Source organism: Siphateles boraxobius, unplaced genomic scaffold (genome assembly GCF_051911475.1).
Source record: "Siphateles boraxobius isolate OS27281-9 unplaced genomic scaffold, OSU_SipBor_1 12, whole genome shotgun sequence".
Classification (NCBI taxonomy): domain Eukaryota; kingdom Metazoa; phylum Chordata; class Actinopteri; order Cypriniformes; family Leuciscidae; genus Siphateles; species Siphateles boraxobius.
The window spans coordinates 3,417,443-3,443,215 of record NW_027508722.1 but is presented as its reverse complement, the minus strand read 5'-3'; the positions used below and the strand labels follow the sequence as shown (position 1 = coordinate 3,443,215).

Here is a 25,773-nt window from a genome sequence, read left to right as displayed (position 1 = left end):
TGTTATTGTAAAAAAATATTATTGTAAACCATGTTATTACTACACTTACATATTTTTAATTAATTAAATTCTTTGAAATTTCTAATTACACAAAACTATGGCAAGGCCAGTGTGATGCAAACAACATTTTTATTAATATTAATGAGACATTTCATTTGAATATATTGTTATATAGAATTTAAGAACATAACATTAGAATGACCAGTATAACTCAATTGAAATCTTAATTAAGTAGATTTAAAGGCATAGTCCAAGTCTACCCAAAAATTTAAAGGGGTCATGAAGTGGCTTTTAAAAAAAATGATATTGTTGTCTGAGGTCAACTTATGACGTTCGCTTGGTTTTTACATTCAAAAACATCAAAATGAATAAGTAATAGGCTATTTTCTACCCTAGTTTTGAGCCTAGCTCAAAAACGCTCGGTTTTTATGGTCGTCTCGCATTGAAGACTTGGAAGTAAACGCCCACTGCTGTGAGTGGATAACAGTTTTGCATAATAATGAGTTTCAACTCACTCGTCAGTGCACGTGGGGGAAATTGTTTTGAAAACTTCCAATGTTGTAAAATGGCAACCGGAATGATTCGCCCATACATGTTCGACCCAGAGTCTGATCCCGTATCGCAGGACAATGAACCAACAACACCTCAAATACAACGGATACTTCAGCCTGTGACAGCGTGGTAAGTTATTGTTAATTGTTTATGCTACTTCTAATGTAGGCTATCTTTAATGTTTTTATAGAAATTTTACTCACATAAGTGTGTTGCACCATTCCTGTCGGATCCAATATAGAAGGCACAGCACCGTTTTTCAATCTTAATCGGTCTGCAAATCCTGTCTCGACCTGTGTCTTGTTTACAAAACAGTCCTCGGCGAAATGAAGCGAACAAACGGACAATGTTTTACCCACATCAGCTGGAACCTCATTAAAAATAAATTTTAACCATGCATTCCTATTGGAATCCAGAGGAAGCGTATGCAGCGACTGTCTTCTTCCACAACCAGGCACTGCACAATATTTAGTAAAGGGCATGTTTACTGCTCGGTAGCTCGATCCGGTTTGTCATCACGAGGTAGGCCTATGTTATTTAGCTATGCCTGTAATGCGCGAATCAGTGGGCGGGGCTAAACCGGCCGTGTTGATCTTCTTCTGCGGGGGTGGTGTTTTATCCTCTTTGACGTCATAGTTCCCCAGTTTGAAAAACGAGTCGTTTGCTGAGCCTGGTGTCAATAAAAGCATTTATTGGACTAACAAGGACGTTTTCAGTTCTGAAACTTACAGGATATTCTTATAATATGGTGACCTCTTAGATATCAAAAGCTCAAGGAAAATTTGATGTCTCAGTTCATCACCCCCTTTAAATTAATTTACTCACCTTTGAGTTTTCCTCACCCTGAACAGTTGATGTTTGGTGACCAACATTATTCAAAATATATATTTTTTGTGTGTTTAGGAAAAGAAAGAAATGTATACAGGTTTGAAACAACTTGAGGGTGACTAAATGATGACAGAATTTTCCTTTATGGATTTATTTATCCGTTTAAATTTATTTTAAACTTATAACTAATGACTGGTCAAAAACAGTCAGTTTATAGTGTGCTTTACAAACTCAAAGATGATACAACATTTTTAAATATATTTTGTTAGTCTTGACACATTTAGGTTCCCAAACTAAGAATTTTTCAGAAATCTCTTTTGGGTCAAAACTCCAGAATGCTTTCAGGGGTAAGTTGGGTTGTTCTGAGTCAGCTGACTCTAAGTTGTTCTGACATCAAGTTGAGCTCAGACTTAAGGTCACATTACTGGAGTTTTCTTTGTTCTGCATTAATCTGGTGTGTGTGTGTGTCTGTGTGGACCACACGCTTCTTACTCAAATTCCTCATGGAAATCTAATCAGAATCAAATGAGAGTCAGTCTTTAAAGACTCCCTGACCTCCAGATGCTGGCCAGGGTTCGGTGAGAAAGTGCTCATGGGTAATAATCTGAAAGAGCCAGAGATGACCGATAATCGCTTTTAGCAATATTTGTACCGATATTTAAGCATTTTCCCATATACCGTATCAGTTTTGTAATATCGGATTCACCGATAATGATTTTCACGATAATCAGAATGATAATTAGAATAATTCTTACATGCTATATTCATTACCGGTTTGTTTACCTGATCAAAGATTTCATTTAAAAACACCTTAGTGACAGTGAACTATATATTTTATTTTTAGAGGGTGTTTTGTTTTGTATATAAGAAGGGAGTGAAATTTCAGAAATGACAGTAATTAAAGTCTCCCTGTGGTGAAAATCCAGCTTTTAATGTTGTTTATATGTCTATGTGGTGTTTTTAATATGGTTTAAATTCATAAGTCGACACAATTGCTGAGTATTTTCTCCTTAAAACTGCAGTGAACCAAAGACAAAAAAAACGGTTTGAAATCGCTGGTGTTTCTGACGTCACAAACTACCTTGTAACCAATCAGATCAACGTGTGATCGTCAACGAGTGGATCTCTCAGCTGAGTGAGTGGAGGCGGGGCTCATTTGTATATTCATAGAACTGCGAGATACTAAATGAGGCAAGGGTGTCGAGTTACATTCAAGCTATTTTGAGGCATAAACGTTTTCCAAGGAAAAAAAAACGCTTAAATATGTAATTTTGGCGATCAAAGATGAGTTTTAAGGGACACAATTATTGACTACAGGGATGCTGTTATAATTGTCAAAAACAGAAATAAAACATTAAATAAATATCGGTTTGTTTATTGTGCAAATTAACATGCAAATAATTGGTATTGGTTATAAAAATCCTCAATATCGGTGGAGCTCTAGAAAGAGCTGCTGGTGTACCTGACTCCTGCTCCACCCGGAGACGCAGTCGGAAGAGAGATCCGTGTTCAGAGGATCCTGGGCTTCTCTGGCGTGACGTCTCCACTACACTCACTCCAGGTGTTGAGTTCACCTGATACGACCCGTCAGCTGTCTGGATGTTCAGGAGGGAATCGTGTTTGGACTCGACTTTCACATCCGCACCATCCCCGGCAATGTCACTGCTGTGAGGGTAAAGACAAGACAGAGGAGAAACGTTCGTGACAATAATTACTCAATTTCAAATGCGTTTTCTGTGTACTACATGTTACATAAAAAGCAGTAATACAAAATTGTTACAAATCCTTTGTCAAGGATACCACAATAAAGTTGCATAAACTTATTTCCATTGTGGTCTCTGGTTTTTTTTTTACGAAACATTTTCATGACAACCATACACACACAAAAAAAATATCCCAAAAAAACACGTATATATCCATATTTATTTAGCCATCCGATCTAGAGACAATCTCTTCACACGTATACTAACTATAAAACCAACATTATCTGTTAAAACCTTAATCTCTAATGGCAGCTTATTCCACTCCTGCGCTTCCACCTCTCGTCAATAGGACATAATTCAGGTGTATTCATATCTGTACAAAAACTGTGGACGAGTTACTTGCTGAAAAATAAAATTTCTGGAGGTTTTTGTTCTGCATCTTTCATTTCTGGAATGATAGCGAGTCACATTTTCTCCTAACCGAGGCATATGTAAGTCATTTATGGCAGATTCTTACCGGCACATTTAGAAAAAAGTCCACACGCAAACAAAACTTGATACACAACATGTCGTTCTGATGATGCACGGCATTGTTGCATCAAAATCTTCTCATGCAACTAGAAACCTGTCAATTTTTACAGTCTATGGTCATAACAGTTAGATCAAAGAAAATTACATTTGGGGTGTGTGTGTGTGTGTTCGGTTGTAATGTCAAATTGAATACATTTTAATGGTGTTAAATATATTCAAAATACTTGTCAAAGAAAATGGCACAGAATTTATTTGAACAAAATAAAAGGGTTGAGTTTGTTATCTATTCTGGTCAGGAGCATCACACACACTCACACACTCCAGCTTGTGGTATAAATGTGGTATAACCTGTCCAACCTCAGTTACTTCGACCAATACTGCCATCTAGTGTCAAATGACTGCACTACAGAGTGTTTAAGAGTGAAACTAGTGTCACTAGCCCTGTCAGAAATCATTCACTGTGTATTGTATCCAAACTGCTGAATAACAGGTGTTCCGACAATATGCTACCTATCATGATGTGTTACCATTACCAGCTACAAACCATATTTACATGGTTTTAAGTGTAGGTTCGGAGTACATGAACAGAACGCTGGTAAAACATTCTGATGACAACCTGAAATTTTATTTCGTTAAAATATGCTACATAAATCTCTCTCTCTCTCTCTCTCTCTAATTTTACATAGCTATCTCTCTCTCTCTCTCTCTCTCTCTCTCTCTAATTTTACATAGCTATCTCTCTCTCTCTCTCTCTCTCTCTCTCTAATTTTACATAGCTAGCTATCTCTCTCTCTCTCTCTCTCTCTCTCTCTCTCTCTCTCTCTCTCTCTCTCTCTCTCTCTCTCTCCCTCTCCCTCTCTCTCTTTAAAGCATGTTACCCATGTTTAGGACTGTTAATGTTGTGTTACAATAACTGTTCCAATGATAAATCAATGACTGTAACGTTAGTTCAGTAAACGAGCATCTGTACAGAAAGCTAAAAGCACACTTTACCTAATGAACAAAATGCCACTTTGCAGCTTCCGTCTGAGCTCAAGAAAGACGAGGTCTTGGTTCACAGCGTCTTCCATTTATATTCTTTTACAAAACCGATGAACTCCATGCGGCACACAAAAACAACGCGACAACAAATATCCGCGACACATTCGTGACGTCAGGAAACTGATAACTTCAAATTAAAAGTCCCCGATAAGTAGTTTTCCTCGATACTCTTAAAAAGCACTTTACGGGTTTTTTTCAAATACAAAATTATACACAAATATAACTAGTTACACTTGATATTATTAGGAGAATGATCAGATGTATATTTATATTAAAATAACAAATTACTTAGCATATATATGTGATATATGTTAGTATTTATAATGTCCCTTTGGAATTATTTTTAACACTAGAATGAGTGTAAATAAGATTTTAACGGCACAAACAGTTATATTTTAAATGGATAATTAAATTGTTTAAAATAAAAACAGGGTTCAGAAGAACTTCTCTTCTGTCAAAAAAAAAAATCTGGAACACTTTGATCTGGCAGGACTTTCGCGGCATTGCGCATGCGCACTGTCAGCGCGCGGGCTCAGAGACGTGACGTCAAACATTGTGCAATCGGTGGTGGCGGCTGGCGGGAGATTTTCGAGTGTTGTTTTGTCGGTCTAGTTCGTATCCGGAAGAAAAACATTCGGGAGTAAAATGTGGAACCAAGGTATGTGGTTTATTAATGATTTCGTGTGTAACAATACCTGACTTGATAACACGCTAATCTGAGGTCCGAAAACTCAGTTAAGCAGTGTAAGTGTGATGTAAGTTAGTCATGTTGTCGTCTGTTGCATCGTCATGTCTGTTGCTCGAAATACAGGCATTGGTCACTGTGAGGATGTTGTTCACTGCAACAGTCTTGATAGAAACAGAATATATGTATATTTCTGCAGGTAAATATGGTGAGGCCAGTATGGTCGGATACACGCAGTCTCCAGGAGGATTTGGATCCCCAGCCGCTTCTCAAGGAGGAGACAAGAAAGGGGTTAGTTTGACTCAACTGGCCAATAATCTGTCTGGGATGTGTAAATATATCTGTATACAGCATATATTTGATCATATATATATACAATAAGGTTAACCAACAATGAGCAATATATGTGTTGCAGTGTTTATTAATCTTTGATAACGTTAATTGATGAAGATACAACTGTTCATATTTAGTTAATGTTATCTCAGGTCCATTAAATCATATGAACATGTATAACTTTTGATTTTAATAATGGAAAATGCTGAAATGAACTTAAACCAAGATTAATAAATGTATAATATACATACACCGTATACACAAACGTGTGTGTGCTTAAAAAAGCCTATTTAGGAATAAACTCATTAACTTTATGACAGTTTAGCATATTAAAATCCTCATTTCTCGTTACTGTAATTTGAAAAAAAATAATAATCATTTTTTTATTTTATTTTTTAAAACTATTCATTGCATTGTGGCATTTGCTTTACTCAATAAAATGAAAGGCTTTCAGAGTGATCAAAACAATTTTTTATCACATGTATTAATTATTTCCAGTCTTGAGAAAATAGACCAAAAATATTGATGACACCATCTCTTTCTCTACCAATTTTGCTCACTGTAATGAGAATGTTAAATAATTTATAGTAGGTTATAACAATTTATAATAGTTTAATAGTAAAATAATGTGTACGTTTTCCTATTTTGAATGAATCGAAATGTCTGTTTCAGAGAACGAGAGCGCAGCAGATCGTTCCCTGCACGGTTTCTCAGCTGATGTCTGCAGTGCAAGCGGAAGACATCTTTAAAGTGGGAGAGGTAGAGATCGCACAGGTGAGTCTGAGGTCTCTAATGTCTAAAGGAAGGGACACACCAAACCGACGCCAAAGAACTAGCGCTGGTGAAAGCAGACTGTTGTCGGCTGTGCTTAAACACACTGAAAGAACTACAGCCGACTGTTAGCTAGCACACACGTTCTGCGCCTGCGTGTAAAGGAGCAGGAGCAGCTATATTCGACATTTTAAAAAGGGAAAGCGAAACTAGGACTGCAGATATATAAACCATTAACAAAGCTGCGCTTGCTTATCGTTTTGAATATCAATCATGCTGTTAATGCTGAGGTGAGATGACGTAAAATTAGAACATCTTCGGTCTTGACGACTTTGCTCGCTTTCATCACTTTTGCTTTCTCGTTCCCTGACTCGTTTGCTAAACTGAACAGCCAATCGGAGTTCTCTCCCTCACGACGGCACGTCGCCGACTCTACATGTTGAATATGCCAGAAAAAAAAAACGGACGAAAAACACAACTTGTACACACAGAAAAAACGAAGTCGCTCGACGCTCAAAGTGTGATATTGGCCTCGTTTACTCCTGGTTTTAACATTTTTCATTTCAACTCAAACACACTTTATTACCGATTATTCTGTCAGGCTTTATTTTGTACATCAGCCTGCTTATTACACGGTTACTCATCTAAACAAAAATATGGACGTGAAATATTAAATTAATAAAGGTGTAAGGTTTAAAGAAATAAAATAAAACTATTTTAAAGGTTTTTCTGTGTATTATTGTATAGCTTCTGTTTAGAAAAACAGTCCATTACAATGTACATTCAGCATAGAAACAAGGTTATTAAAGGTGCCATGTGTCAGAATTGAGTTATAAATATACAAAAAATGAGTTACACGGATCAAAAAAATGAGAAGAAATAAGGACGATGATGTCATTTAAAAAATGAAAAGTTATAGTGTTGCAGAGATATCAACCTGAATTAGCATGCTAAATTACTAGCCCCGGCCCGACAGATGTCATAATACCAGTTTCGGCCATGGGAGGCGGTATGCGGGCAACACCAGCCAAACTGCAATACACGAATAACTCGCACGGCTTGTGGGCGTATTTGAACCTGATGTCAGTCGTGTGGAAAGTACAGCCCACTACTACATTTCAGTTCAGGGAAGAGAGTGGAAGAATGGCTGAAGCCCTTGGCAAGAGACCCTTACTACCACCACAACCACCCGCTGCAGGGAATAAACCGCGCTCGGAATCACAAATAAAATCGGATAAAAAAAGGAGCAGAACCAGAATTAACATTGGCACTGCTTTCCATCGTTGGAGACAACTAATGGAAATGAAAGAAATGAGGTTTGACTCCGAACTTGCAACATTTCTTTTGGATTGGTAAGTAAGATGTTAGTATTTCGCTAGAAGTTTGTTTTATATGTTTGTTTAGTTTTTTCGGGAAGTTATAACATAGAAATGTATCGAAGGATGTTCGATATAAGTTCAAAAGTTAGCAATGGCTACATTGAAAGGTGTAATGAGAACTACGTGATAGGGCTGGGCGATATGGACCAAAAGTCATATCCCGATATATTTTGGCTGAATATCGATATACGATATATATCCCGATATTTTTTTCGCAAAGTGAGAGCAAATGTTCAGTCAAAGCCAAATATAGTCTTCACTGTATAAATTATACATTGATTCATATTAAAGCTACTATTAAAGTTCTCAGTCAAGAGCAGTGAGTGATTTCCTCTGTGTTTTTGTTGTTTTATTAACATTAAATAGATAGTTCTCCCAAAATTTTTAATTGTCATCATTTACTCTCTCAAGTTGTTTTAAACCTGAATAAGTTTCTTTGTTCTGTTGAAGTTAATTGGAAGAATGTGGGTAACCAAACAGTTGATGTACCCCAGTGATTTCCATAGTATATTTTCCCTATGGAAGTCAATGGGGACCCACATTCTTCAAAATATCTTATTTTGTGTTCCGCACAAGAAATAAATTAATACAGGTTTGGAACAACATTACAGTGAATAAATAATGACAGAATTTTTATTTTTGGGCGAACTATACCTTTAAGGACAAGCAGCTGCATGTTTACTATTAGGGCTACTGTCTCTTTAAGACCTGTACGCGACGCGTCTAATATACACACATTTGACAAGCAGATTTCTCTCAATTTTCTCGGTTTGCTTTCAGTTTAGACATAACCAACTTTCCTTATGTAAACTTATGTAGCGGAAGAATGGCTGAAGCCCTTGGCAATGCATTAGCAATGGCTACATTGAAAGGTTTAATGAGAACTACGTGAGCTATATTATGTTTACTAAATTGCTTTCCTGAGGTAAATCTGACATATTTGTTCTCCAGCTATGTTATTGACCTCTGCACGCTGATTAAAAAAATGATTGGTCGGTATTATGAACGATGAATACATTTTGGTAAGTTGTAGCATACTGTATCTTTCAACAGTGTTCGTGTGTTTTTACTATTAGCTAGTAGAGATGATCGGTTCACGTGCGCTAGGGATCTGTCGTGTAACGTTAACATTTACAAGCGCCAAAATTGTATTTTTTGTTTGAATTGCGTAATAACATTGACAGAATCGGTGACGGTGAACTCGTGAGAGTTGGCAGCTCTGAATGGCGCTAGCTTGGTCAACAGCAGCGAATGCTGTCTGTAAAATTAATGTAATTTTAAAAATTAATGTAACAATAAAAATGTAATATGAACAAAACGAATATGAACATTCACTGGTGAAGGGGAGTAGCTTGAAGATGTCATTTAAAAATCACTTGACATCAACCAACGTTCCTCTGGACTCAAAACGTCCTCTATTAGGAGTTGGCTCGGCTTCGGCTATGGCTCTAGGGTCGTCGTGAAGGTAGGGGCGGAGCATAGAGACTATGCCGTTTCTCGTTTGTTACTCTAGAGTAGATCAATTCACTTTCTGGAGGTAGACTGCCCCCATCTGGTATGGAATGTGGAGTATGAATTGATTTTTTTTGTGGATATTACACAAGGCACCTTTAAAGGATTAGTTCACTTTTTAAAAAACTTTTGCCAAGGTCCAAATGACAGTTTCAGTGCAGCTTCAAATGGCTTTAAACGACACCAGACGTCATGCAACGAACGCAATGACTCGAAAAAAGATTTGTTCATTTTGATGAACGAGTTCGAACAGGAGAGTCACGAACGCGCATCACAGAACAGAGCAAGGCGAGCATTTGTGCTTATAAAACTTAAACTTTTTTATTTATTTTTGAAATGACCGATCGTTTCGCTAGATTAGACCCTTATTCATCGTCTGGTGTCGTTTAAAGCCCTTTGAAGCTGCACTGAAACTGTCATTTGGACCTTGGACCGTTTGGTTCCCATTGAAGTCCATTATATGGAGAAAAATCCTAGAATGTTTTCATCAAAAACCTTAATTTCTTTTCGACTGAAGAAAGAAAGACATGGACATCATGGATGACATGTAATAATAAGTAGTCCTCTAAGGTCATTGTCACTGTATCCAGTGGTGCCCGTTACAGAATTGACTCGGGCTGCACGATTAATCGACATTAAATCGCGATTTGGCAAAAGCTGCACATTTTTTTTATGCGCAGCTTGTCGGTGAATCACTGCTCTGTGATCAGTACTAAACGCTGCTCCATCTGAAAGCCAGAGAGTGCTCTCGCTAGGCCTAGGTATCGAGTTTGATACTTTTTAGGCACCGACCAAATTGCCTCTACCATTGAGTATCAAAAAATGTCTTGTCATTCATTACCAAATTTCGATACCTAAGGGGTTAATCTCGTCAATGTCAGTGAGCCAATAAGCATCAAGGCAAAAGACCATTAAACATATCTTTCAGTCACCTTTATTTATATTTTATCTTTAAAAATGTAAATCTACTGTATGTGGTTCTTCTTTGTACCTCCTGAGGGCGATCTGTCATATCATGCATCAGAGAACCACTTCTCTAAACAACTACCCTTAAAGTACCACAATGCTGCAGTGTGTGTGTGTGTGTGTGTGTGTGTGTGTGTGTGTGTGTGTGTGTGTGTGTGTGTGTGTGTGTGTGTGTGTGTGTGTGTGTGTGTGTGTGTGTGTGTGTGTGTGAGAGAGAGAGAGAGACCAGATGAAGCATTTATGCTTTTAACAGACTAGAAAAGATAAGAACAAACACACCTCTTTTATTTTATTAAATGTAAGTTTTAATCCGTATCATTTTTTTGACAAGGATTTTTGCATAAATGGTTAAAAGAAATAAGCTGCCAACATGAGATGATATTTAACACATTTAAAATGTATTCAGTTTGACACTACAACTGTTTCATTCTGTGATTTAAAGGGCAGAAATAAGAACACACACACAAATCCATCTTAAAGGTAGATTTATTTCTATAACGGGTATGATATATGTTCAATGTAGGGCTGCACGATTTGGGGAGAATGTCATATTGCGATTATTGAGGTCAATATTGCGATATGCGATTGCTTTGAGTCAACTTGTTTGGTTCTCAAGGACAATACACACACAGATTAGTGATAATGATGAAATGTGTATTTATCAACTCAAACTAGCAACAAATAAATGCACAGTGTTCTCAAATTAAAATACTATTTTGTTATAAAATTCAATAATGACATCTTTGCATTACTGCAAACTTGTTATTGTCTCAATAGTACAATAGTATAAAAAATAGAACAATAAATAAGAACTTTTGTATGCTCATGAAAATTAGATATTTTGAACATTCTGTCCAAGCAAACAGGGATATTTAAGCAGGATGTATAATATGCTACGTATAAACTCAGATCATTTTCTGAAATCTCCCTTTGCTAACGCTGTGTACCAGCTAGCCTCTCCCTATGGAGGATCCCTATACCACTCTACAGATAAAGCGTTGTGGAATTTCTCGGTTCGCGTACCTACCCAAAAAAGACCCAAATTTTATTCCGAAGAGGAATAAAATAAAATTCTGAATCAAAATTTATAGACAAGACAAGTAGTTTGTTTAGGCAATGTTTGTAAGGAATTACAAACCTGCGCACATATATTCAAACGCACATAATTATAGAATCAATTCTTAATGCGAATGTGAACGCCATCAGCGTCTATCACAGGTTCACGTTTAAAGTCTGTTTAGAGAGAACGGTGTCGTCTTAGCGGCCCCTAATTTAATAACAAATGATCATTTAGACTGAAGTGAATCAATCAAAACTAACTTTACCTGGAAAAAACATTTTTCAAGAACCACTATAAAACCAAACCAATCTCTGTTACCTTAAATTATATGTTTATCTCTGTAAAGCTGCTTTGAAACAATCTACATTGTTAAAAGCGCTATATAAATGAGGATGACTTGACATGAGCATCATGTCTCCTGCCAAGCGGTGCGTTAAGGAGTCGCTGATTTCTTTATATCTCTGTGAAGACTTTATATAATTTTTCATTTACATTTTTAAAGGTTTATATTAGTTTATATATTTTATAATGTAATAATTTCACAGCTAATCTCCAAATGAATGTAGAGACAACTTAAAAGTTGTATATTTTAAAGTATATTTTAAATACTTGTTTATTGGTATCTTTTTTATGAATGAAGGTCAGTATCACTGATTCTAATATCTTGTTTTCTTCGTCTCTCTCTCTCTACCAAAGAGACTGGATGACAACTCTCGGTGAGTCCTCTTGTCAGTTGCAAGGTCTTTTGTGTGGGGAGGCCGTGATTGTCAGTCACAGGGTTTCCCATACATTCATTTACTTGTGGCGGCCTGCCACAATAACAACGCTGACCGACACACATTGATTTTCAATTTTTTTTTAGATTTTTTTTTTTACTAGGCCTATTTAAAACCGTATTTGATTGCAGAGCGCCGTAGCGCATTCGCGCAGCACTACCTCTCGCTTGTCCCTCTCTCTCTCTCTCGCGCGCTCTCTCTCCCTCATATGAGGCGCCGTCTAGGGCTTAAATCAAACTTCATTCACGCACACATATATGAAACACTTGCATATACATATACTAAGTAGTCAAACATACATGTATACTGCTGAATATGAGATATACTCATATGAGACGCAAGCACACACACACACACACAAACTAGAGCACACACTCATATGAGATGCATGCTCACACAGTCCATGATGCAAATGATTCTCCATGTGAAAGGAAGTCACACATTGGTATGTGCAATTTTTGTTAACATAGACTGAGAGTCCATTGCTTTTATTGTTTTTGGTTGTTTGTTCATTTATTGCGGATATTTAAAATGTTTTCCGTTTTCAGTGTTAAATAGTCTTTAGAAATAAAAGTTTATTGATCTTTGAAAAGGTGTACCTGCATTATTATGCCATTATCATTATTTTAGATGAAAATGGTCTCAGAACGACAATATTATCGTTTATTATCGTTTATCGCAATAATTTCTTGGACAATTTATCGTCCAGCAAAATTTGTTATGGTGACCGGCCTACTGTTCACTTTGTTCTTTACTGTCAGAAAGCATTATTGGCTGCCGTCCCTTTAAGAGCAGCCGCTGCTGACAGAGACGCGGACTCATTCTCTCACAACTCTTCACGTTCATCACAAGACTGCTGTATTCTGGCGTGCGTCTTTCTGTGTGTCACTGCAGTCAGGACATTCACAGGCAGCGCGCTCTCTTTTGTCTTGTCATGCATAAATGGTTTAAAAGCATTTGCATGAATAAGAGCGGGAACATATAATGTAACACTAGCTAAAGGATGTCAAAAATGAACGGATGCTTTGTTAATTGCGTTAACAGCCCTAATTTTATATTTTATTAATATAAAATCACAGCATTCATATTACGATATTATCAATCGTGCTGCACTAGTTCAATGCCAAAAATGAGAATACACTGCACTGCTAGAGGCATAAAGATTTTATTATCAGGAACTAAATCCACTACATTTGGAAAAGAGAAAATACACTAACTTCGAGTGAAGTTCTTAATGTGAGAAGTCATGTTTATCCCAAAAAGAAGATTGAATATCTCTCTGTGTGTAAGTGTGTTGAGCATTATCATGAACCCCTGTGCTCGTAATGGTGAAACACGGAAATAGTTGCAACGTGTCTAATACACTCATTCATTCATCCATACTTTTTTTAAGGATGTTTTGTCTGACACTTTCTAGGTAACTATTGTTGGTGTTATCAGAAGCACGGATAAATCCACGATCAACATCCAGTATAAGGTGGACGACATGACTGCGGCTCCCATGGACGTCAAGCAGTGGATCGACACAGAGGTGCCTGATGCCTTCGAGCGGGGTTTCTGAGTTGTAATCATATTGAAATGTGATTTCCAGGCCACAGAAATTAGTAAATAAAGTCAGGGAAGATTATATAGCTTGTTACACTGTTATATGAGTTACAAATGTCTGTCTCTATTAAATTATTTTTAAAGTGTCATGAAACCCCCTGTTTTAGCAATGGTTGTTCATACCTCAGATTTGATAAAGACACTCAGAGAAGACATGATGAGGTATGCGTCCATACATGGTGCTGGTTCATGTTTAAAGCACAAGAGTGTATAAAATCTGTCCTTAATATCTTGCTTTGACACATATGTGAACTATGATTTGTGCTGTGAGTGTTGTTAAACATCACAGTTTTCTTTGCTTAAACCGCTCTCTTGATGTGTGGGTTACATATTAAATATTGATAGTCATATTTTCCATATTGGTAGTCAAATCCAGCTCGGACCGCATCGTAGGGGAAATGCAAAGAACACTTTTCTGTTATTATACTGATGAAACACACTTACAACGCAAACGTCTGAAGGAAAACACCACAAAGCTGAACAGCCAGAGGAAAGAAAACGTTTGAATTTCTTCGTGTAATGTGATCTTTCATAAAACAACACAGTGATTGAATTAAGAGAGTTAATTCTTACATATAATGCAGAGAAAAGCTCAGAAACTGATCACCACTCTAAATGAACGCATAAACCTATAATTTTTCGTGAGTTTTGTGGTTTGACGTCCCTTTTTAATCCGGAAGAATTAAATGGCTGTGAAAAAAATAAAAATAATAACCACTTTCCCTTTAATAATAAGCATAATGAGTGCTATCATAATTTTCAGTGATGTACAAACCTGTACATATGTTAACATCTCATAAAAATTTGTTTTAGTGTTTCATGACCCTTTAAAAGTCATTTTTTAGTGGGGAAAAATCATGGAAACTGATCAAAAAGTTAACCTACATATATTTATTCCTAAATCCCTCCAGGACATGGGTGTGGATAACTCTGTCATTCCTCCAAGCACTTACGTCAAGGTCTCCGGCAACCTCCGCTCTTTTCAGGTCAGAACTGAATGTAAATGTGCGTTATAGTGCTTTTACATATGAAAGTGTGGACAGAGTTGTTGTATTTTTGTGTTTTCACCTTCACCAACTGTCAAACTGAATCTTTGGTTGTCGTTACAGAATAACCGGTCTTTGGTTGCGTTTAGCGTGCGAGTGCTGGAGGATATGAATGAAGTCTCTTCACATATGCTGGAGGTTGTGAATGCTCACATGCTGCTGGGCAAACCCCTGAACATGGTGAGACTAACACGTCCTGGCCCACCTTACACTTCTGCTTTTCACTCGCACACAACGAGAGAATATGTAAACGCATGACAAGGATGTAATGACGTATGACGCGCGGAACGAGCTGCAGTTGTTGTTAAGTCTATAATTAATCTTATCGTCTGTGAAGTGGATCCGAACAACGTCCCATCAGTCCTCACTTCATACTCTCAACCACAGACACTTTATTTTGGGCACGGGAAGAGGCGTTTTTACTGTTTGATCAAAATAAATGCTCGGCATAACGGTTCATGTGCTCACCGTCTCCTAATCAGGACCTGAAATAGATTAATATGAAGTCTTCTCTTTAAAACAAAGCAAAGAAGCAATGTAGGAGAATAGTATGTGCAAACAGCAGAAACTGTATTTGTGCAGTGTGTGCATGCACAAAAATCTATTCTGATCAGAAGCTTGTGACATAAACCCGATGCACATCAACCCGATCACTTTATTTTTGGTTCATGTAAACACTATATTCAGATTCATCAATCAGATTGAAACTAAATGTGTGCATTAGTGATGCGCGGATCGCCATTATATCCGCGGATCGGGCGGGTCAAGTAATAAAAATAACATTCTGATTAATTTTGGGTGGGTCGCAGGTGAATATGATGAATCATTATTAACGAAAATACTAACTACATTCTTTAAAATATGAGCATGTCTAAAATGTAATTTTTTCCGCCAGCCAGACAGGCACTAATTTGCAGTCTTTAAGAATATACACTGCGTGGGGGCCGCTTTTTTAGGCAGAAATGGAGCAGGTCCAAGAGTGAAGTAAAAAAGAAGAATTAAAAACATAACAGAAGGAAGGAAAGAAAGAAAAGTACTGTGTGGGAGCGTTTTAGCGAAGTGGTTAACGAGGATGAATCAAGTGCTTTGACTTTTGACTGGGTTTAAAAAGCGGGACCAGATTTCCCCTATTTCACCTTACTGTGAAGTAACTAGGGCTGCAACAACTAATCGATAAAATCGATTATAATCGATTATGAAAATCGTTGTCAACGAATGTCATTATCGATTAGTTGGTCTGCTTACGTCACGGGGAGCGTTTACTGGTACGCACACACACGCAAGGTCTCTCTCCCTCAGGCGCTCTGCCGAGCGCGCGCGCTACACGGTTTGGAGCAGTCTCTTCTGTCTCGCATGCACGCTCTTGCTTGCGCGCCCTAGATTTCGGGAGTTTGAACTAATTCGCGGGCATCAGGGAGCCGCAATCAATATGCGGGAGACTCCCGGGACTTCCGGGATCTTGGGATGTCTGTATTTTGTCTCGAGCATCAGGTTGCGCAATCAGTTCGCTCGCAACGTAAGTGATGGATTAAAATAGCGCTACCACAGAAATAGGTTAAATTAAAACGGTCTTTACAAAGCGAAGGAGATATATCCAGCTGCAGACCCGCAGCACCACCAGTTTCAGAACCCCAGTGCCAGAACCGGAAGTGAGGGAGGGGCGGAATTATTTACAATGACACAAGCATGGTTATTTTTGCAAGTATTTAAAAATATAAAAAATTGTTGCACCTTTTAAATAATATTTAGGGTATGTTTTATTACACAGTGAGTCACTGCTCGTTGTATGAACTATAACTGGTATGTGACAAATAAAGAGCAAGACAGTGCTCGTGTTGTTTGTAGACGTGAGAGTGCGCGCGCGCGGCCGGGGCTCTCTCTCTCTCTGCTCGTTAAGCGCCCTGTCATGCGCAGCAGTCATTCTATTCCGCCAAAAAGCGGACGATCTGACGGGTTTTAGAAGATTTAATACAACCTGAAACTAAAAAACAGACCCGACCTCTATTTGAGAGGTGATTTATGAAATATGACTTATATTTACCCAGACCTGCAGCCACACCAGGCTTGTAAAGAGACAATCGTCTATTTGGGACTCGGCTATTATTTGAAGTACGGTACATTTTTATGGTTTCTTTTAAAACAATGCCGGATTTTCTCTCTCTTTTTAGATTTTTGACATTATTTTACATAAAGAAAAATGCATGCTGCACATGTTCTTGTGAAATAAAGTATATTTTATATAAAATGACCATAAGTTTCAAGCATTATTTTCACGATCAGGAAGTAACTCTCATAATACAATAAAACGGATAACTATATAGAATTATATTACACAAAATCAATGTTTTAAATGCTTATTGTACTATACCTTAATGTATCATTATAATAAGTATAAAGTATGACATTTCGGTGTAATAATGACGTTTCGTGTCTAAGCAAATTACGCTCCAAAACGATAGGTGGCGTTACTCGGTTTAGAATGTAAGCTCCGCCCCTTACTTCCGGTTCTGGCGCTGGGGTTCTGAAACTGGTGGTGCTGCGGGTCTGCAGCTGGATACTATTGGAGAGAAGCACTAAATATAAAGGCAGTTAATAACAGCAGCAGTAAAATATTGTTTTTTAGTCACTGTACTCAGTGGTTTTCAGCGAATGCTTGTGCACTAATGCATAATTTCTCCTGTCCTTTACTCAAGCCTGTTAGCTTGCTGGGTAACGTTACCTCCATTCCGTTCTCTTTTTATAGCATTTGTCTACTAAGTTTTAATTGTTTTTCAAACGCGATCTACTGCGGCTCTACATTCACACAATTGTTTTCAGTCTTTCTATATTTATTTAATCAATTTATCCTTATATTATTCTTTTATATATTATATATAATATATATTATATTCTTTATCCTTATATTCCTTATATATAATTAATTTTAAATAAAAATTAAATGAATTATATATTTTAGATTTTTTTAGTTTGTTTTTAGTTCAGATATTCACATCTGAACAACATGTCTGTGTAAATTTGTTTTAACAAAAATTGTGTTAAAACATAATATGTTGGATATCATTTTTTTAACAATAATCATGTTTGTCAACTTGCCATCAGCAATTATCATTAAAAACAATGCAAATATTGATATTAGTAAAACTCAATGTGTGGCTTTTGCACTTTTTAAAGTACACTTTTACACATAAATACCCTGATTTACGGTTTTATTTAGTTATAATAAAAAAAAATCTAATTTAATTTCTATCCGATTAATCGATTAATCGAAAAAATAATCGTCCGATTAATCGATTATCAAAATAATCGTTAGTTGCAGCCCTAGAAGTAACGTCATTAATATGTTCCTCGTTTTACTTTCTTTGCTATTGACATCCGTGCAAATACAAACCTTTCAGCGAGTGTCTATGAGAAGGGGTCTATGCTCGCTCACAGCGGCTATACAGGCGTAAATATTAAATTAATGCTTAATATTCTGTTAATTAGATGCATTTACTTCATATACATCTTTAATCCCCGATATCTCTGCTTGTTATGTTGTCTGTATTTTTGTCTGAACACAAACACTATACTGTACACACACTTGGTGGTTTTTATTTTTTTGGTATCAGCATTTTTATGAGTACAGGTACATAAGCACAGAATCGGGTCCTGAGACCGAGATTAAGATGCTCTCTTGAATCATTTATAATATTCACATTGGAACTGACAGACATAATATAATATAATATAGTATAATAATTAGGGCCCCATGAAATAATTTTATCGTTTCTTAATTCTGTTTTCAGTTTAAAAAAATTCTGAATTGGGCTTTAATCAACTTAACAAATTATTGATTTATTTCAAATAAAGTCTCAATTTTTCTGAATTTTGTGTTTTATGAGTTAATACAAAATCATTCCCAAAAACGGTGGTAATCAAATTAATTCATAATATTTGAAGTGTAATTAATATTTAATTAATTTTTCATATGTAATCAAATTTCACTAATTAGGTTTTTGGTTTGAAATATGATTTTGGTCACGCTTTAGATTAGGGTCCAATTATCACTATTAACTACGACTTTTTCCTCAGTAAACTCCTAATTACTGCTTATTAGTAGTCAGTTAGGTAGTTGTGATGTTTAGGTATTGGGTGGATTAAGGGATGTAGAATATGGTCATGCAGAATATGCCATTAATATCTGCTTCATAAGTACTAATAAACACAGAATATACTAATAATATGCATGCTAATAACCTACTAGTAAGAATTGCACTCAGGTTTACTGTTTAAATGAAAACATGGTTAAAATGGTCTGGTGGTTCATAAAAAAATGATTATTACTTTGTGAAGTACATTCAAATGTACAGTAATAATATATGTCTGCCACAATTCTTAAACCAAACTTTTATTTTGGTGGGTTTTAGTGAAGGCCTTTGAGTTTCTGTCTATCTAATGTTAGTTTTCTGAAATGAAATGGTGAAATGCTGCTGGAGTGACTCCCAGAGCTGGAGATGAAGTTCCTCAGATACGAGCCGGCAGACGTTAAACACAGCACGAGCATCACACTTGCTTGCGTAGTAGTAGACCAAACTGACAAGCACAACATGCTGACCAGTCTTTTTACGCTGTAATGTTCCCAGACACTAATCTATAATGTGATTTGATTACAGTTAATTCTATCTTTATGACTGGATACCATGATCAACCTGGCCAATATGTATCGCACTATGTCATTAATGGTTTTGTTTAGATTGTGTTTGATAAGAGATGCTCTTTCTTCACAGGGAGGGGGCGGAGGGATGAATACGTTGGCCGTGTCTCATACTAGCATGGCTAGCATAGGGTCTGCAGGAAGCTATTCTGGTGCTAGTATGCTAGTCAATGGTTTGAGCGCCAACCAGAACCAGGTGAGTCAAAATGCCTCATTGTGCAAGAGTTACATTACGTAATGTATTTGAAACAAAAACATGTATTAAATAGTTATCTAGAGGTCATGCATTACATATCAGACATTACATTGTCTTTTTCTTCCACAAAAGATAATTTGATCATATAATTCGATCTTAAATATAACATATATTTTTATATACAGCTCTGCTATTCTTTTTCATTGTCTGTGCCCTTTTTGACTGTGTCATAAGTTTAGAGTTGAGTTTTGCTGATGTTGAGTTTTTGTGCAGGTTTTGGGTCTGATCAAGAGTTGTCATGAGCCTCAAGGCATCAGCATGCAAGACCTCAAGCAGAAGCTGAATAGCATGAGCGTCAATGTTATCAGGTACAAACGTCTCCTCACGAGATGTGGCTCTATAAAGAAAGAGCTTTTGTAGTGGACCTTGTCCCAAAAGAAGAGATTTTACCTTTCTCTTCCTCTTTCTTAGTTTCCGTTTCTCTTCCGTCAACCCGAATGAGCTATGAGAATAGCATTTCCATTTCTCTGAAAGGGCTTCCTCTTTTGCGTGTCATAGGAAGCTTCATATTTTATTTCACACGAACTTGAGCTCCATTTTCTTTGAATGGTATTTCAGGATTTGTCTTTAACAAAATTATAGTATTTTACCAGAGTGATGATTTGTTGAGAGATAGCTACATTTCCAGATTTCCCAGTGATAAGAGCAACACAATTTAAGTTCCGACATTAACAAGTAACACATTAGTTCACCGTTATAAATCAGTCTTGTGAAAGCAATTGTTTAGCGGATAAACCAAAGAGATGTTTCATTATCATTGTGAAAATGTGGTGCAAGGAAAAACATTTTTAGATGTACATACAAATTAGATTTATTCAGTTAAAGACCCGTGTAGTCACTCATTTTATCTCATCTTTGATCATCAAAATGACATATTTAAAGTTGTTTTTCCCTTCAAATTTTTTTTTGTCATGCCTTAAAATAGCTTGAATGTAACTCTACACTCTTGCCTCATTTAGTGTACGCAGTTCTATGAATATACAAATGAGCCCCGCCTCCACTCACTCACTCAGCTGAGAGATCCACTCGTTGACGATCACACGTTGATCTGATTGGTTACAAGGTAGTTTGTGATGTCAGAAACACCAGCGATTTCAAACCATGTCTTTGATTCACTGCATTTTTAAGGAGAAAATACTCAAATTTTCAATAATGTAAATTTACACATGGTTTGTCTTAAAGCATATTAAAAACACCACATAGACATATAAACAACATTAAAAACTTGATTTTCACCACAGGGAGACTTTAAGCATGTTATCAATTGTAAAACCACCCATGTAATTTATAGATTAGAATGTCCTATTTGCAAAGTCTTTTACGTTGGTAAACGGTTACAAGATTGATTGACAGAACACAAATATGCAATTACGAGAGGTAATAAAGATTATACTACAGGTCCGTTGAATGCTTGAATCTGATTGGATGACGAAGGTGTGCAATTATTTCCAGGGAAACGCACGGCTAAAGTAGTTCCAGGCTGGTCTTGACCGCATTACAGCTCCATATCACTTCGCGTAATAACGGAAAATAGGATACAAGAAAAAACATGCAGCCCCAGGCGCTTGATCTGCAATTTTCATTGTCTAACTTTACAATCAATGGAAACATGCAGTTTAATTTTAATAAATAAATATATAGTCCTATCTATAATCATTAGAAAATTAAACTGAATATATAAATAAATTGATAGTCCTGCTGCAAGGGTTTTCATAATTATTGCAGATAATATAACAAATAAATAATTATTGATAGGCCTACGTGTTTCATTTATTAGGCTAGTCTACTGTCAATAACAGAATAAAAGAATGAACGAATTGAATTAATAAATAATAATATTGATTAATAAATAAAACAAATAATAATTAATATTGCACATGCTTTTCTGTCTGATTATTGCAACATATCTCTCTCTCATAACTGCATTAATAACTGCATAAAGCCGGGGACACACTTACTCTTAGGCCGGTTATGAATGTAATACTTATGATACTTATGACTGATCATGCCCAAACGCGTGTTCAGCGCGTTCAGTCTGTGTTCATAGTCGGTGTTTAGGACCTGCTACAGTCGATGGAAACAGTCAGTCTTACAATGTTTCAGCAAGTGTCCCCAGCATTATTCTGCTATCAGTGGCTCAAACCTCCGTTACTAACTCTAACATGACGTTTTGGATTTAGCAACGGAGGCTCGGGATTAGATGCGTAAGAAATTAGTCCTACACATAAGAGCGTTTTAATGACAACAACTTGACAAACGTCTTGAAATACATCATTGAACAATGTTTCGATGTGGTAACTGTAGTATAAGCGGAATAATAGATTCCGGGCCGTTGAATTATTAGGAAAATAATGCACACTCGAGGTGCAACTCCGCTTCGCGTCGTGACCGCATTACCACCTCGGGTGTGCATTATTTTTCTAATAATTCAACGGCCCGGAATCAATTATTCCTTACATGGCTAAACATTTTTTAAATAAAACAATAGCAATCCATCAATCCTTAAAATTCAAGGTATCGATCATATAAGTTAGAAAATCAGGAAAGGAAACAGAACAAAAATGAAACTAAAGTGTTTTTGGATTATAAACTTAAAGCATTGAAATACCCAGGATTAAAAGACAATCTAGACCCTTTTTTTATGCAGTTTTGTAATATTGAGAATATGGAAACTAGATATATAAGTGAATGTTCAATACTTTATAAGAGGTTGATCACATGTCCGCTGTTAACTAATCATGAGACTTACTAAATGAATGTTATGAGAATGTTTGTTTGTGCTACTCTCCCTGAGGAAGGGAGTCGCCGAAATGCGATTTTATACATTTAAAATGATATGATCATTTGAGAAACAGCACATTGATTGGCATGATCTAAAATAAGCACTGCAACAAATCTATCTGCGCACCCAGAAGGCATCTTTAGGTTATTAACAGAACTGGCTACACAAATAACCTTAAGCACAGATCATCAGGGCACATAATCTAAACAATTACACTGAGTTTTGAATGTTGCTACGAAACTATTATTTATTTTGATGACTAATGATGTTTCTAGCTCGTACCATTTCAAATATCTTTATCTCAAGATAACAGTAGAGAATGCTGTGCAATCATTTCTTCTCTCATTTAAGTCATAATTACATTCATATTAGGAAAATGTATTATTCATTATTACTCCTCTCCAGCATTATTAGGACCCCGGCTGTGTGGATGTTATTTTGATTTAGGACCTCTTAGACAGAAACAGTGGTTACAACAGTTTGCCCGTTAAGAGTTCATTATACTATAAAGATACCCTGTAAGTTTCGAAACTTCCTTGTTATTCCAAAAACTGCTTTTTATTGAAACCAAGGTCAGAAAACGACAGGATCTAAAAAGTGGAGACTTATGACGTCACAGAGCGGTGAAAGACCGCCTTTGCAGAAGAATATCAACGCCTGCGTCTACATCAGCGCGTCTTTAGCGCCGCCCACTGGAGCGTTAGTGAATAGTGAAATGAGAACGAGAAAAGATCGACACCATTCCCTTCCAAACGATCCTAATGCTAGGATATTGTTTTGGGGGTTTTTTTTCTCAACAATGTGAATGTCTCAGCAGTGCATATTTGTTTGTTTTCGGTGCATTTCACTGAACTATTTGGTCAATTTCGGCGCAAGCTTTCCAAACAGACTTCAACGACACAGATCTGCCAGCAAAGCCACAAACGTGCAAGTCATCATGTTTATTTTAATGACTGATCTGTGATCAGTGATTTGTGATGTATAATTCAAGTTCAGACAGGTTATCTTTCAAAATCGTTCAATACTGTTACGATCAATTTCACGTCGTTTCTCTTAGTATCACAGTTTAAACTGAGATTAAATTAGACACAAAGCGATCAAAGAACGATCCCTTTCCAATCGCCCAAGCTGTCAATCACACAGCGCAAGTTTATCTGGACACTTGCCCAAACTCGTTATGAAATTAATAATGCTGTTTCACTGCACAGTGAAGCTCTTACTGTATTTACGTTGTGCTTGCTTTGTTATTTGGTGAAAGCATTCGTGAGAGTGCAGACATTGCGTTGCAATGATGAAATCTCTTCATTCACGCGATCAACAGACCGTCATCTCCTCAATGCTCATCACTGCAACCTTTCATGTGATGGGAATAGATCTAAAAACTTCTCACGATTCGTTAATCTCGATAGCTGCAATAGTAAAAATGTAGTAAATGTTTTCGAGAGAGTTCCACATGTAATACTAGCTATTTCATATGCAAACATGTCAGCCAATCACAGCAGTGGGTGTTTACACTGAAGTCTCACAGCAGCCAATCACAGCAGTGGGTGTTTACACTGAAGTCTCACAGCAGCCAATCACAGAAGTGGGCATTTACACTGAAGTCTCACAGCAGCCAATCACAGAAGTGGGCGTTTACACTGAAGTCTCACAGCAGCCAATCACAGCAGTGGGCATTTACACTGAAGTCTCTCACAGACACGCCCCTTCAAACAGAGCTTTCAAATCAGAGGCTAAAATCAGGCTTGGAAAAATGCCTTTATTTCGAAATTATTAAAAATTTTGATGTAAAAAGCATACAAACATTATAAGCGTACCCAGGTAAACATTGTACAATAATAAAATCATCCAGTTCATGACCCCTTTAATGATCACAAAAGGGAACCCACTATTGATGATTTGTTTGCATGTTCATGGTTGCATTTTTTAAAGTAAGATTTCAAATAAATGCTCATCTCAATGTGCTTAAGCAGAGAAGCGAATGTGCGTATACACGTCTTGCGGTATACAGTATCCGTGCCAGAAAAACGTGTGTGTGAAAAGATTTTTTAGTAAATGTAATGTGGCAAAAACAGAAATAAAAACGTGGTGACATTTTCTTGTACTGAGGTGTTAGATAAGCTGTATGTGAAAAATCACATGAATTTTATCAACCGTTAATAAAGTACAGTTTCATAAAGTATGTGTCTGTAGCAATTTGGACATACTACATTTGCCATTGTTTCCTGTAGTTTACTAATATGAGAAATCCTCACCCTTGGCCTCATAGACGCACTTAAGGATTTGAGCAGATCAGTAGGTCACCTGGGTCTTTGGTTATATGTAGGGCTGCTGCTATCGATTCTTTTTGTAATCGATTAATCTAGCACTTAATCGATCGATTAATCGGATACAATTTTTTGTGTGTTTTTAAACAACCAAAACAAATAATGCATAACAAAAATGATGTGGCTGTAAAATGATCAAGCATTTGGCTTTTATTTCTCACAAAAAAAACAGGTATTTATTCCAACTCCAACATTTGGCTCCAAAACTAAGCCTATTTATTGCAATTTTTACCCATTTAGTGTTAATAAAGGGCCAGTGCCAACAATTATATAACAATACAGTTAACTTACTGTAAAACATGTATAACATGTAAAACTATGAATACAAACTCCCCAAAAGTACGAGTGGATTTGGAGAAGCAGGCTGGGGAGTTTCGTTTTTTGTTGTTGTCTGTAACTATTTGGCAGACAATAGAAACATACATACAAACAAATACAAACACATAGACATACAAACAAGGTTTCGCAAAGAGTGCAAGACCGGTGTATACAGTGAATGCATGCTGAAATTATTGTTGCGTGGCTACATAAAAGTTTAAGCATATGCCGCAATTGGTCTGACTTGTGTGTGTGTGTGTGTGTGTGTGTGTGTGTGTGTGTGTGTGTGTGTGTGTGTGTGTGTGTGTGTGTGTGTGTGTGTGTGTGTGTGTGTGTGTGTGTGTGTGTGTGTGTGTGTGTGTGTGTGTGTGTGTGTGTGTGTGTGTGTGTGAAGGGGTTCCTTTTTTAGGCTATAGCCTACTCTCTAGCAATTGAACGTGAATGCATTTACTACTTAAAAACATCAAAGCTAAACATATCTAGTCAAACCGCATCACGACATCGCTACAAATACAGTATGGAATTAAAATCAGCAAACATCAATGTATAGGCTTAGGCTACGTTACCTTGTTTCAGCGACGCTTGGTGAAACAGCACGGAGTGGAAGTT

The 25,773-nt window shown here is 36.8% G+C and overlaps 2 protein-coding genes across 6 annotated transcripts in view; one reads left to right on the top strand and one right to left on the bottom strand.

Moving 5' to 3' along the window:
• The window catches only part of ube3d (ubiquitin protein ligase E3D), a 29,867-nt gene extending 25,080 nt beyond the window's left edge, over positions 1 to 4,787 (bottom strand). For 3 of the 4 annotated variants that reach the window (XM_077206311.1, XM_077206322.1, XM_077206333.1), the window contains exons 1-2: positions 4,608 to 4,787; positions 2,843 to 3,045 (exon numbers count right to left, since the gene is read on the bottom strand). In XM_077206311.1, coding sequence (XP_077062426.1) covers positions 2,843 to 3,045; positions 4,608 to 4,684 — 280 coding nt within the window. In that variant the 5' untranslated portion in view covers positions 4,685 to 4,787. The remainder of the gene's footprint in view (positions 1 to 2,842; positions 3,046 to 4,607) is intronic. The other variant, XM_077206302.1, reaches the window with a different exon arrangement.
• A 385-nt stretch (positions 4,788 to 5,172) lies between these two features.
• The window catches only part of rpa2 (replication protein A2), a 24,022-nt gene continuing 3,421 nt past the window's right edge, over positions 5,173 to 25,773 (top strand). Inside the window, exons 1-8 of one of the 2 annotated variants that reach the window (XM_077206357.1) lie at positions 5,173 to 5,313; positions 5,540 to 5,631; positions 6,346 to 6,447; positions 13,555 to 13,668; positions 14,654 to 14,728; positions 14,852 to 14,968; positions 19,555 to 19,677; positions 19,951 to 20,045. In XM_077206357.1, the coding sequence (XP_077062472.1) occupies positions 5,301 to 5,313; positions 5,540 to 5,631; positions 6,346 to 6,447; positions 13,555 to 13,668; positions 14,654 to 14,728; positions 14,852 to 14,968; positions 19,555 to 19,677; positions 19,951 to 20,045 (731 nt within the window). In that variant the 5' untranslated portion in view covers positions 5,173 to 5,300. Of the gene's footprint in view, positions 5,314 to 5,523; positions 5,632 to 6,345; positions 6,448 to 13,554; positions 13,669 to 14,653; positions 14,729 to 14,851; positions 14,969 to 19,554; positions 19,678 to 19,950; positions 20,046 to 25,773 lie in introns of those variants that run through there. The other variant, XM_077206346.1, reaches the window with a different exon arrangement.